Here is a 12,021-nt window from a genome sequence, read left to right as displayed (position 1 = left end):
AATGGGATTGGTACCCTACAGATGTACTCTGCTTCACTGTTTGGAATTAGCAATTTGATGAGCTGTCGAGTCACAGGGCTGCTGATGAGTCTATTCAGAGTGGAGAGGTTGGGTTAAATGAGCACCTGCCTCTGCACTTCGCTGAGTGATTATCCACCAAGAGCAAGCAGGAAGCAGAGCTGTCGATCACAGATAGAAAAATGAAAATGACAGTGACTTGGAAGTGCGGGATATGCAGTGAGACAAGGGTCTTGGCTGAATTCCAGAAAATGCTCAATATGATTTATCCTTATCATTACAGAAATGATTCCCCTCCAATTGTTCTGTAGCCAACACTTAGAGGGAATGGGGAGCTGGAGCTGGAAGGTCCCTCTGCTGGTGATTACTCAGTGGCTTCTGTAGTCAAACGTTGGGGCCATATGCATACTTCAGAGGGTTAAAACCTTGTTTCTTTGACTATATCCTCTGTCAGACATTTGAAGTGTAAGAGCTTGTGCTCAGTGTTCTTGGCAGTTGGCACCCTACAGACCAGTTGTTCAGGTCCTAAAAATGGCACTGGCACACTTAGTGGTCCCAGCAACCAGTGTACAATCTGAAGATTCCCACAGGAGCTGAGAATCTGCTGGTTGCTATTTCCTTCTGTAAGGGTGCATAACTATGGAAACAAGGGCCTTACAAATCACAGCCAATTATGACAGCTTCCAAAGTTTCTGCCCTTCAGGTGTTCATCATCTCCTCTGTAGCAATGAATGAATTTATGAGTGATCGTACTCTGTTTCAGTAGTTTAAATCAATCATTGAAATGAAGTGCGTGTGTTCATGTTGACATATTTCTGATATCTCTGTTGTTACTATTTTACTGGATATACTATCTATAATTATAGTTTGTTTTACTTAATAAGTCTGATAGTGAACACACGGAGGCCAGTCATTTTTCTTCAGTCTGGTCTTGGAGCTGAATGTCTGTACACCAAACCACATGTCCACAGACGCTGCTGCTCTTCACTGATGTCAGTGCCCCAACAGCCCTCAGCCTAGCCCTTAGACCAAAAGATTTCCCTCTAAATCATACTTCTTAGGCTGTTCAGTAAGTGAGAAAGAGCCTTAAGACTGAGAGCAAATATTTTGCTTTTTCTTGACTGAAACAGTTGCTCCTATCATGTGACCCTCTTAATCAGCACTAATAGCCCTGCAGGTAGGCAGCATTCAGGCTGGGGCAGATTTCATTCCAAGGAACCTGAAAGTTTGCCATGTGGCAGTTTTCTCCAAGATATGCATTTGCAGGTAAGGTTGCTAACAATTCATGAGCATCCACAGAGATTGTTGGTGTTTGCCAGGGATTTGCAATTTTATAGCAGTCACACCAACAGATGTTAAATCATCATATTCACATAGCAGGCTATGTATTATTTATCCTATATGATGCCTGCTGTCTTAGAGGAAATCACGAGATAGTGCCTGGCTCAGGCTGCGCAGAGCTACTCAGGGAAAAAAAAAATCCTGAAACATAGTGAAGTCATAGAAACTATTCTCTTATAAAGAAAATATGCATTTTTTGACCCACTGGATGTGAAAGTTAATAGGGTAAGGTTTAATTAGCACAAACCAATGCAAACAAACAACAATGCAGGAAGCGATAATTTATTAAAGTGTCAGGATTCTTTGGAGGAGACAGACTTGGAAATAAAATATTGCATCAAACTTGAACTTAAGTAGTCATTTTCATGGTAATCATTCAACTATGATTTATTTTTATTTGTATCTAGTTTGTAGTTCTTCATGCTTATTTCTCTCCTTGGATTCACAACTAAATATGTATTCCAAATGCAAAGAATTTTGGCTTTCATAAAAGTGCAGGTGAAACTTAGTGTACATTTATTTATGCATTACAAGTATTTTTTAATTAAAACCTCACTTGTTTTTCTTAAAAGATGCCAGTGGTATATAAAGGCCAAAATGAAATCTGAAGAGAAAAGAAGGGCTCATTTGCAAAATGGAGATTGTAAGTAGTTCAACATTGTGTTACATATTATCTATATCATGTTTTAAATGAAGAATGTTCATTGTTTTCTGTACAGCTTTTGCCCTTGATGTTTTAATCTGACCATTTGAGTAGTTCCTTATTGTCTGCACTATCAAGGGTGTTTATTTTTATTTGTATGTCCTGTTGAACAATTTCACTGACTTCAGTCTAGTTAATAAAGTTTTTTGCTATTCTATTAAAAATATTTATCAGTTTTTCACGTATATTTCTTAGAATTCTCAGCTGGTCTGGACCATATTGAATCTCTGCCTCAAAATTCTGCTCTTGCTAGCTGTGTGGCTTATTTCTATCCAGTTCTCTTTGGCTTTAGGGATCTACACTTCCAGCCACCCAAGAAATAAAAAGTAGAATGGGTTGCCTTCCCTCATGTTCCTGCTCACTGATCAGTACAGTGAGAGAAAATCCTGGCAATCTCTTGGGGGGAGCATACTAGTTTATTTAGTTTAGCTACAGAGTTTAAATTGCTAACCTCACAGTTTTATGTTGGAGTAGCTATTTAAAGTTTTTATAAAAGGGCATTACATTTTATCTTTTTTTTTGTCATTTTGATAACATCCTTGGAAATACTGTGATCCAGACAGAAGCTAAGTCACCAGAAGTAAAATCTTTTTTCACCACTATATCCAGGCAAGTGGCTCTTCCTGTCAAGGAAGAGGGCACATTTCTCGATAAAAAGATACTTTCTAGGAAGATTTGTTTGTCATTTGTTTCCAAACATCATCAGAAAGGAAAGAAGATGAAAAATTTCCTGATTGAAAGTTTGATATATGCTTCTGAGACCATGACTGAATTTGAGCAAAGCCTCACTCAGTGTCTTTCAGGGTAAATGATGACTGTATTGCACATTGACACAAAGCTTCATCTCAGAGCCTTCTCATTCATTTGCAGTTATTTCAGCATCAGACTTGAGGGGGCAAGTCTCTACTCCTGTATGTGCTCCATAGAACCAAGGGTAAAGAGGAATTACTGTGATTTACCCCAACAGCTAAGACTGTATTGCCAATAATACTCTGTCCTTTACACTGAGCAGTCAGCGCCTCCATCAGAAGCTGCTTCGTACTAGCAGCAATGTTTTTCTGACTGCTGACTACCTATCGATTTGGTATTCAGTACCTCAGTTTGAAACAATATGTGGAGCTGCACAGTCTCTGCTGGGATCAGTGTGAAAGTGGCCTCTCCTAGACTGGCTGAAGCGGTTTAAAAGAAGCTCCACTGCAAACTTGCACCGGTTAGCGTCACCTGTTCCTGTTTTCCAGAATTGTCGTGTCCATACTTTACATGCCTTGTTTCTGCTGCATTCCTCCTTCCCCTCTCCCTTGGGAGCTCAGTGTGAATCAGAAGATTTCGGGCAATAAACTCTTTGAAGGGAGTTAGAAAGGGGTCTGTGATATTGCTGGTAACATGACATCCCATGATGCCTGGTATCCTCCCCAGTTCTGTATGGTGTGGGTACTCTGTTGGCAGTTGTCCATATAGCTTTTGCACGCTACTTAGTGAAGCCCAGCCATATTAATATATACTGAACATGTGTTCTTCACCTAATGCATTTAGGCTCACCAAATAATGAGCTGCTTTAGACTCAGCTACCAAGTGTTAACAGGAAGAAGGCTGAGACACACTTCATTCTTTTAAAATAAGTCCTCTGGACCCAGCCATAGTACCCTCTTCTTATCCTGATAAGTTGATGCATTATCTACGTCAACTTCTGTTAATGAATTGAAAGTTTTCCAGAACTTAATCACCACATGGCAGCAGCCTAAAAATTTTCCCATCCAGATAGTCCAAGAGAAACAATGTAAGTTCTTGGACATGCCATACTCGAGAACACAAGGGATATTAGCTGTGCCAGAAAATGATGGCTTGCTGGACCCTGCCAAAGCAATCTGGCATCAACCCACTATTGCCACGGTCATCTCCAAGGAAGCAGACAGAAATTATCAGAGCCTTGTAAATGGATTTGGATATTTTTTTCCTATACTGCACCTGGCTCACGGGTTGTTCAAGCTGATCAGAAGAGAATGAAGCAGCGCAGTCCTCCAGGACCCATCTGCAGGGAAAAGGATCTCGAAGATTGGACCTGTTTCACAAAAGGAATGTTCAGCCATCTGCCTGTAAATAAAAGGAGTGAATTAGTAGGCACTCTTTTCAAAGTAAAGGACAGATTGCCTAAATTGTCCAAGCAGCAGCAAAGGGGAATATAAACTGCTTTGGCAGTAATCACTGTTAGTCTTCAGGATCTTCTTTTCCCCATATCGTTGAGTCCTCACTTGGTGTCCCTGTAGACACTCTTTCAAGGGACCAGCTCAGAACTCATATTTTCTTTTGTCACTTGCTGCATTTTCCAGATTTACCAGCTGTACTTGAAGCATTTCTTAAGGATGGCAGGTAAGTGCAGAGACACCAAGGAGCCTCTTCAGACTAAAACAGTCAAAAGCATTTGGAAATGCTTACAATAAGAAAAATCTTACCCAAAATAGCATTTTCCTTAAAACTTAGCTAGGGCTGTTAGTTTTTATTAAGGAGGAGTTTCCAAAAGCTTTATTGTCCTCTTAATTTTCCTGTCTGAAATGCTATACCTCAGGAGGTGCTTACATTCAGGTGACACAAAGATAAAACAGCATAAGAGTTTGACACTATCTTATCAGTTGAATAGCAAAGACTGAGTTTACCAAATGTCTTTGATTTTTTTTCCTGTGGGACAGGATAGACTCTGGGACCTGTTTCAGAGAAACTAGTACCAGTATTTTCTTCATTCTCTACACTAATACCCTTTATTAGTTGTCATTGAGAGCTGAAAGGATGTTTGATGTATCAATGCACTGCATCAATCCTGAAGAAGTATCCATGCTTTTGGTCTCTAGAGCATCTCAAGAAATTTGAGCAGAGTCCAGCAGGACCTTGCTCACAGTTTCAGCCAGTACTTTTGAAAGCATTTGTTAGTATTGGGTTGGCAGAGGCTTATCCTCTGTCTATGGAGTTATAATCATAGAATCATAGAATCATTCCAGTTGGAAGAGACTCAGGATCATCAAGTTCAAATGTAGCCTAACTCTAGCACTAAAGCATGTCCCTAAGAACCTTGTCTAAATGCATTTTAAACATCTCCACGGATGTTGACTCAACCAGTGCCCTGTGAGCAGCCTGTTCCAGTGCTTGACAACCCTTTCCATGAAGAATTTTTTCCTCATATCCAATCTAAACCTCCCCTGGCGCAACTTGAGACCATTTCCTCTTGTACTATCGCTTGCTACTTGGGAGAAGAGACCAACACCCTCCATGCTCCAGCCTCCTTTCAGGTAGTTGTAGAGAGTGATAAGGTCTCCCCTCAGCCTCCTTTTCTCCCGGTTAAACAGCCCCAGTTCTCTCAAGTGCTCTTTAACACCCATGTCTTTAACGTCTCACCTGAAAAAGCCACTTGGATGATGAAAGGAAATACTAAGTCTGTGTCTAGTCAGTCTTTGAAAGCCTGGTGCTGCCAGCAAATGGGGACAACTCGTGCATTCTGCAGTCAGCTTTTGTGAAATCAGTAGCAAGCATTAGTAATTTGGGGTCATTACTGGGTTCTGGAACTAAAAATGTTGAAGATACAATGTGTTGTTTCCAATTGTTTCAATTGTCTAGTCAACCAAAAAAATAAAAAAATTAGAAAACCATATTATTGCAGTGCTTGAATGTCAAAGTATGCTTGATTCCTAGTATTCTCTCTTTTTTGCAGTGCGGTTCCCGGGGATCAAAACATATATTGATCCAGACACATATGAAGATCCATCTCTTGCTGTCCATGAGTTTGCCAAGGAGATAGATCCTTCGAGAATTCGTATTGAGAGAGTTATTGGGGCAGGTAATAGTACACCCACTTTAAAAAATGTCTCAGCATGGATAGGATGCTTTTCTCAAGCTACCAGGATAATGCAAGTGGTCAAGTGTAGTACAAAATGTGGACATATTTCTCTGATAGCACCTCTGATAGCACCAGTTCACTCTCAGGTGTGGTGTACATGAGATACTGCATTTGTCTAATGTTCTAAATGTGGGTATATTCAAATAAGGAGTTGAGAGGCAGATTGTCCGAAGTAATAGATTTATCCCAAACTTTTTTTAAAGCTTGACCAATTTTTGGAGTAGGGTTGGTTTTTTGATGGGGTTGGTTTTGTTTTCCTTTGTTCCAAATATAATCAAAACACTGCGTCACTCAGCATTTGCCATAGTGTCACATGTTCTCTGTCACTGAGGGGGAGATTAGATCAGAATCTATTTCTTGGGGGAAATAAGATCAGAGTATAAAAGACTTGGCAAAAAAGTATTCTCTAATGGAGAATAAGAGGAGTACAAGCAGGAAGAGGAGAGGCTGGCTTGGGACAGGCTTTCCTGTAGCTGTGTAGAGGAGGGTCATTGGCAGCGAGGGTAAAAACGAAGCTCTGATGAAAAGGTTTAGATGGTATGAAAGGTGCTGTGGATCTAGGAAGCAGGATGAATGGGAAAAAAAGCTGCATATTCTCTTCCTACATCCTTGTTTGTCTTTGCCCACGTGCATGGTGGGAACAGAGAAAAATTACATCTAAAAAATTGGTTTAGACCCTGTTCTTGCCTATGGGGTGTTTACCTTCAGCTGAGAATATCTCATTTGGGCTGTGGGCCATTTCACAGCTAGTTGACAATAAATTGCAGAAGCTCATTAATCCTGTATGTATATTTTTTTTTCTAAGGGACATAACGTGCCACCTTGTGTTTTCAGGGATCTTACCCTTTGCTTATGTGCTATGTTTATAGGCATGTCTATTCTGTGCACTGTTATCCCCCTGTCTTAGCTTTGGTCTAATTATCAGGTTTTACTACTCAGCAAACTGCTGTGCAAGTGTTGCCACACGTTCACTTCTGGAAAGCCTTTGTCAGATAAACGCTCATGGCTGCTGTCTGGAGTTCACTGGAGGTCCTGGCGGCAGCTCAGTGGTTCAGAAAACACACCTTTGCAGTTAACACAACAAAAGCGGAATATTTGAAAAGATCAGAGTCTTGTAAAACCATTTCTTGTAACTTGGGTTCTGACTCTCTAGGGCAGATAGTATTTCACTATTGACCAGATCCTGAGATGGCTTGCTTTCTGTTTTACCCAGCTGTAGTTTACTGAGGACTTAAAGAGACAAGGCTAGAAAAGGGCCTAACTAGTAGATCCCTCACTAGTGGATCTCATTCCATAGCTTGTGATCAACATGTCATTCAGAAGGCCTACCACCATTTCTCACAATTTTAACAAATTAAAACAAAAAACAGACTGGCAAGGAGAGTCTGAAGTTCCTGTGGTGCATTACATCCTCTCTGTTACCCGCACACCCCAGTTCCTGGGGAGCATTAATCATTTCTCATCCCCTACAGAAAGTGGGAGAGCTAAGAGTCTGTGTCAGACATTTTGATGAATATAGGAACAGAATCCTGAGTTCTAATTCCAGCACTGGAATTTCATTTTCTGCTGTGAAAGACATTAACGCTTTACCTGTCTTCAGTTAATACAATATGGATATTTCTCTGTGTGCGTAAGATATTAAGAGTGACTGAGTTTTGTAAATTACTGTTTTAAAAGTACTTGTAGTACTGACTACACGGATGTTTTGGTTTCACCTCACTGTAATTTTATTTCAGTAGCAACAATTAGTACGTTCCATACTCTAATGCCCATCATTGCACTGTTCATTCTTGGCTTTCTTTTGCAATACTTGCTAAGTGTATTATAACATACAAATGCCTTTTTTTTTTTCCTTTATTTACTTCCACCAACTAAAACGCCATCAAGAGAAAAATAAAATAGTTCGCAGTACAACAGACTGCAAAAATCAGAGGTACATTTTGTGGAAAGGAGTCAGTGGAAAAAAAAAATCAGTTTACTTATAGCGAGTCTTTGAAAGAACTCATGTTACCTGGTATTGTCAGGAAAATTACATTCAGAAGACATGTGTGACACTGTGATCCTTCTTTTTTATCTTTGTTTCATGTATCTCAGTCAGTCAAGAAAAGTGTCGTATCTTTCAGTTGAGATCCCTCATTTAATGATTCGTTTCTACACTGATAGCAATGGCAATGTCTCTAGTGTTGCTCGAGTGTGTTTTATGCACTAGAAAATATCATGCAACTAATATAACAAAAATAAAACCTGATCTGTTAATGAACAGGGGAGAGAAAGTATCGACCAGAAAGTATGAGAAAATATTCCGTTTCCTGCTGCAGTCCATATCACCAGAGTACTTTAGAGTTTACCTGATTGCTTAAGCTAAGTAATATGTAGCTGGCACTGTGCACCATTGGAATTATGAGCCTGAGAGAGCCCCCAGAGAGCTGACTGCTGCAGAAAACATTCTATCTGATTTCTTTTATTTCTTCCTTTTCTTCAGACATACTATAGATATTGATGCTGTAGATTATAAACCATATTGAACTACATTCAGGGCTAGTATAACTGCTGATTTCAAAGAAGTTGAATACAACAGACAAGGACTGAGGTTATTGATTTTAGTTTAGATGAAAATTGTGTCCTTATTCTCAACTTAATTCATTTATGAAAATTCTTTACTCAGCTTGTGTCTCCCTTTTCTTGTATGCATAAGAGTCAATCTTTGCCTGCTTTGACATATTTTATTTTTATATTTTTTATCTTCTAAAATTACTTGGGTAATCTGCCATCTTCAAAGATACTTGCCTAGCAGGACTTGCAAACTGGTTGTAATGAAATTTAAACCCATTTCCATGCAGACAAGATACAGGTTAAATACCCTGCCTGAGGCACAGAGAGTACAAATTCTCACAGAGTTCTTCAATAGCTGCTAGGGGACGTAACATATTATAATTCACAGAAGTCCTAAAGCCTTTCTTTGTGCCTCTCTGATTCTGTATTAAACTCTGCAAACGGTTATAAAATGGATTTCTTATCATAAGATAATAATTTTAGAAGATGTTTGTAATTGTCACCTAAGTAAATAAAAAATCAAAATATTTTACAAAATATAAGAAGTGAATTAATAGATGCAATTTGTAAATTCGCTTTGCTTGAACGTTTTATTTTGATCAATGATTTTCATTTTTAATATCTTTAATTTTTCAAAAGAAAAGATATTTTATTCAAGAACTAAAAGTTTTAGTTTTGAAAATCTCAAAGTGAAACATTACAAATGTTTGAAACTTTCTTCCTAGCATTTCTGGTCAATAAATTTTTGAAATGATCTTTTCCTGAAAGCAGGTTCAAATTTACTTTTGCAGTGGAAATTGTCATGTTCAAAAGCTCTTGACGATTCACAAGTTGCAGTGCAGATGGCTTTGACACTCAAGGGAAGTATTTTTTCTAGCTTCTTTTTTCAGCCTGCCCAACTTTGTGTTCAAGTTATCTTTTGAAGTATATGGTAATTATAATCTTGGATAAAGTCAGTTGGAAATGTACATCATATTATTTGCTGCTGAGTAATCTCTTGCATCTATCTGAGGATGATACCATCAAATCAGAAGTAGTATTTTCAACTAAAACTGCTGATAATCTGATTTCTGATTACAGCATCACGGAAAGTTAAAATCTTCCAACCACTCCACTTAACCTCAGATACACATCCACTATAGACATGAAAAACAAAGGCTTTGTATTAATTATTTTTGTCCTGTGTTTCAGTCTCTGCTTAGAAATGCAAAATCTAAGAGCTACTGAATGTATTTACCTGTCAACCTCTGTTGCACAGGTATATCTGAATGCTTCACAAGACATTGGGATTTCTCTGCAATCATGTATTAGCCATGTTATGCAGACAATTCAGTCTGTTCCTTTGGTGCTAAGCAGCAGTAACATAGGGGTAGTACTATGTGACATTAAAAGAAGAGCAAGTATCTAAAATTGTTGCTTACACACTGACTGCTCCACATAATGATGTTTGCCCATCAGATGCTACAAATAAGTTCAGAGAAGGTGGGAAAAGATGGTCAACTTGACAAAGTAGCAAGATCTTCAAGCAGTAACAGCAGTTTGGAAACTAGCCTTTAGTAGCTGTGAAGATCAAGATAACACTTGGCCTGAGACAGTCAAAGACATCATAGCCAAAATAAAAAGAGAATGTCTGTGCATTCAGTTGTAGATTTAATAAACATTCCTTTTGCAAGTTCATATCATTAGGCAGATAATAATAATAACAAATGCAAAGCAGCAACAAGTTAAGAAAGGATGCTGAGCTCGTGAGATTGCTTTGAGAGAAAATGAATTACTGCAATCTCTCATCAAAATCCTTTTTCAAGTCCTCCTAGTGGACATTTACTGAGGTGGTGGTTTTAAAAGCAGCCACTATATTATACGGAGCCAGTTAATTAAAACTTTGATCTCAGCTCTCCCAGTCATCGCCTCTGGCATGCTTTTGGTGTTTCAGTACATCTGCAAACTCTCTGAATTACTATCCTTCCTTCTGGTGCTTTGGTGCAAATAAAGCAACTAAAATACATCCTTTGCAAAGTCCTTTCTAAATTATTCATGCTTTACTTACTCCATGTTTAGATGCAAGAAATCTGCATTAAAGCAAAAATATCTGAACATAAATCCAGATCCAAGGTGAGTGGCTTCCCCTCATCTTCTGCCTTACATCTGGTTCATCTGAAAAAGTACTGTTTTGTAGACCTTTTGATTGAACGAAATATTATCCAGGTTAATAGCCATTAATGGTCTCTTAATCTTTAAATAACTTCTGATATCTTGGTTCAAACTGGAGGGTAAAGGCAGTAGGGGAAACACTTTAGAACCAAAATGGAAATTGTAGTTTGATCACATGTCCATAATAGCAAGCAGATTGCAATACCAAAGGCAAAGAGAACCTATTTGTAAGTGCTTAGCTTATGTTTCTCATGATAACATAAATCAAATAAACAGGTATGAGTAAAGTTCCCATTGCAGCAATAGTTATTGTTTATTTGGTGATTAAATTGATTAATCCAATCCCTTTTATTTTATCCAGTTCTTACAGCAAAGTTTTACTGTTGCTTAATATGATAATTTATATTTTTGGATTCAAAACTCTTGGTCAAGTTTTTTTTTTAATCACTTTTATTCCATGAGATCTCACATTGGTTCATTGTAAAGATCAAGGGATGCATTTTTGCCAGTTCCCACAACGTGCCAACTATTCATTGCTGTAGATTATTTTCAGATGATCCCTTTCAGCCACTCTTCATACTGAGTTTGCTGCACCTGCTGACATGGTATATTGTTTGATTTTGTCCTGTCCATGAGACTTTTTTCTGCTCCATCACTTCTTGCTCTTTGGTTTAAGGCTTCATTGCCTCTTCATGGAAGGAATTCCCGTATGTACTTTGTCAAATCTGTCCTAAAAGTTACAATTATCCTCTTATTTTCTTTGTTAAAATGTTGACACTCAGGGAACTGAGGCCAAGTCTTCGATTTTGCACTGAGTACGCTGTATACTTTTTATAATCTAAATCTTCTGCCAGTTCTCCCAAAGGTCAAATGACTAAAACTGGGAAAAAGTAGTTGAACTGTATTTGGTGCTGTGACATTTCAGTTGCATCAACAGCAACTGTCTGTGTTGTAAGACATTTGTTTTAATCCCATAGAGTAACACCAGACTGCATCTCAGACTTTTAAATGACTGTTCTGTTTCATTTTAAATAACACATATGTTATGACTGAATGAGAAAAGCAATGTGTGGTTTGCACAGGGTTAGTTCCTAGACTGCTCAATTAGCTTTTGTATACCATACAGTAAGACGTGGGGTTTATGTGATTAAACCACAGATTATTTACACTTTATTAAAACTGAACAGACAATGAACTCTCTCTATTTCTCTAGTTATCACCAGCTTTTTCCCTGGAGCAAAGAAAGATGTCAACTTCATTGACATCTGGCTGTTAGCTTCTACTTATTACACATGCAGTCATGAACCTTTACTTCTGCAGGGTCAGCATTTGTCTTGTTTATCTTCAAACTTGAGCAATAAAACTTATATTT

At 38.3% G+C, this 12,021-nt stretch overlaps 1 protein-coding gene across 1 annotated transcript in view; it reads left to right on the top strand.

The window, feature by feature from the left end:
- Positions 1-12,021, top strand: part of EPHA6 (EPH receptor A6) — a gene marked incomplete at its 5' end in the record, with an annotated part of 487,187 nt that overhangs the window by 365,279 nt on the left and 109,887 nt on the right. Inside the window, 2 exons of the mRNA XM_082057768.1 lie at positions 1,932-2,002; positions 5,760-5,885. Coding sequence (XP_081913894.1) covers positions 1,932-2,002; positions 5,760-5,885 — 197 coding nt within the window. The remainder of the gene's footprint in view (positions 1-1,931; positions 2,003-5,759; positions 5,886-12,021) is intronic.

Source organism: Streptopelia decaocto, assembly GCF_964273445.1.
Source record: "Streptopelia decaocto genome assembly, chromosome: 1".
In the NCBI taxonomy this organism is placed as follows: domain Eukaryota; kingdom Metazoa; phylum Chordata; class Aves; order Columbiformes; family Columbidae; genus Streptopelia; species Streptopelia decaocto.
Note: the sequence above shows the minus strand (reverse complement) of the source record. Positions and strands in the feature narration are given on the sequence as shown.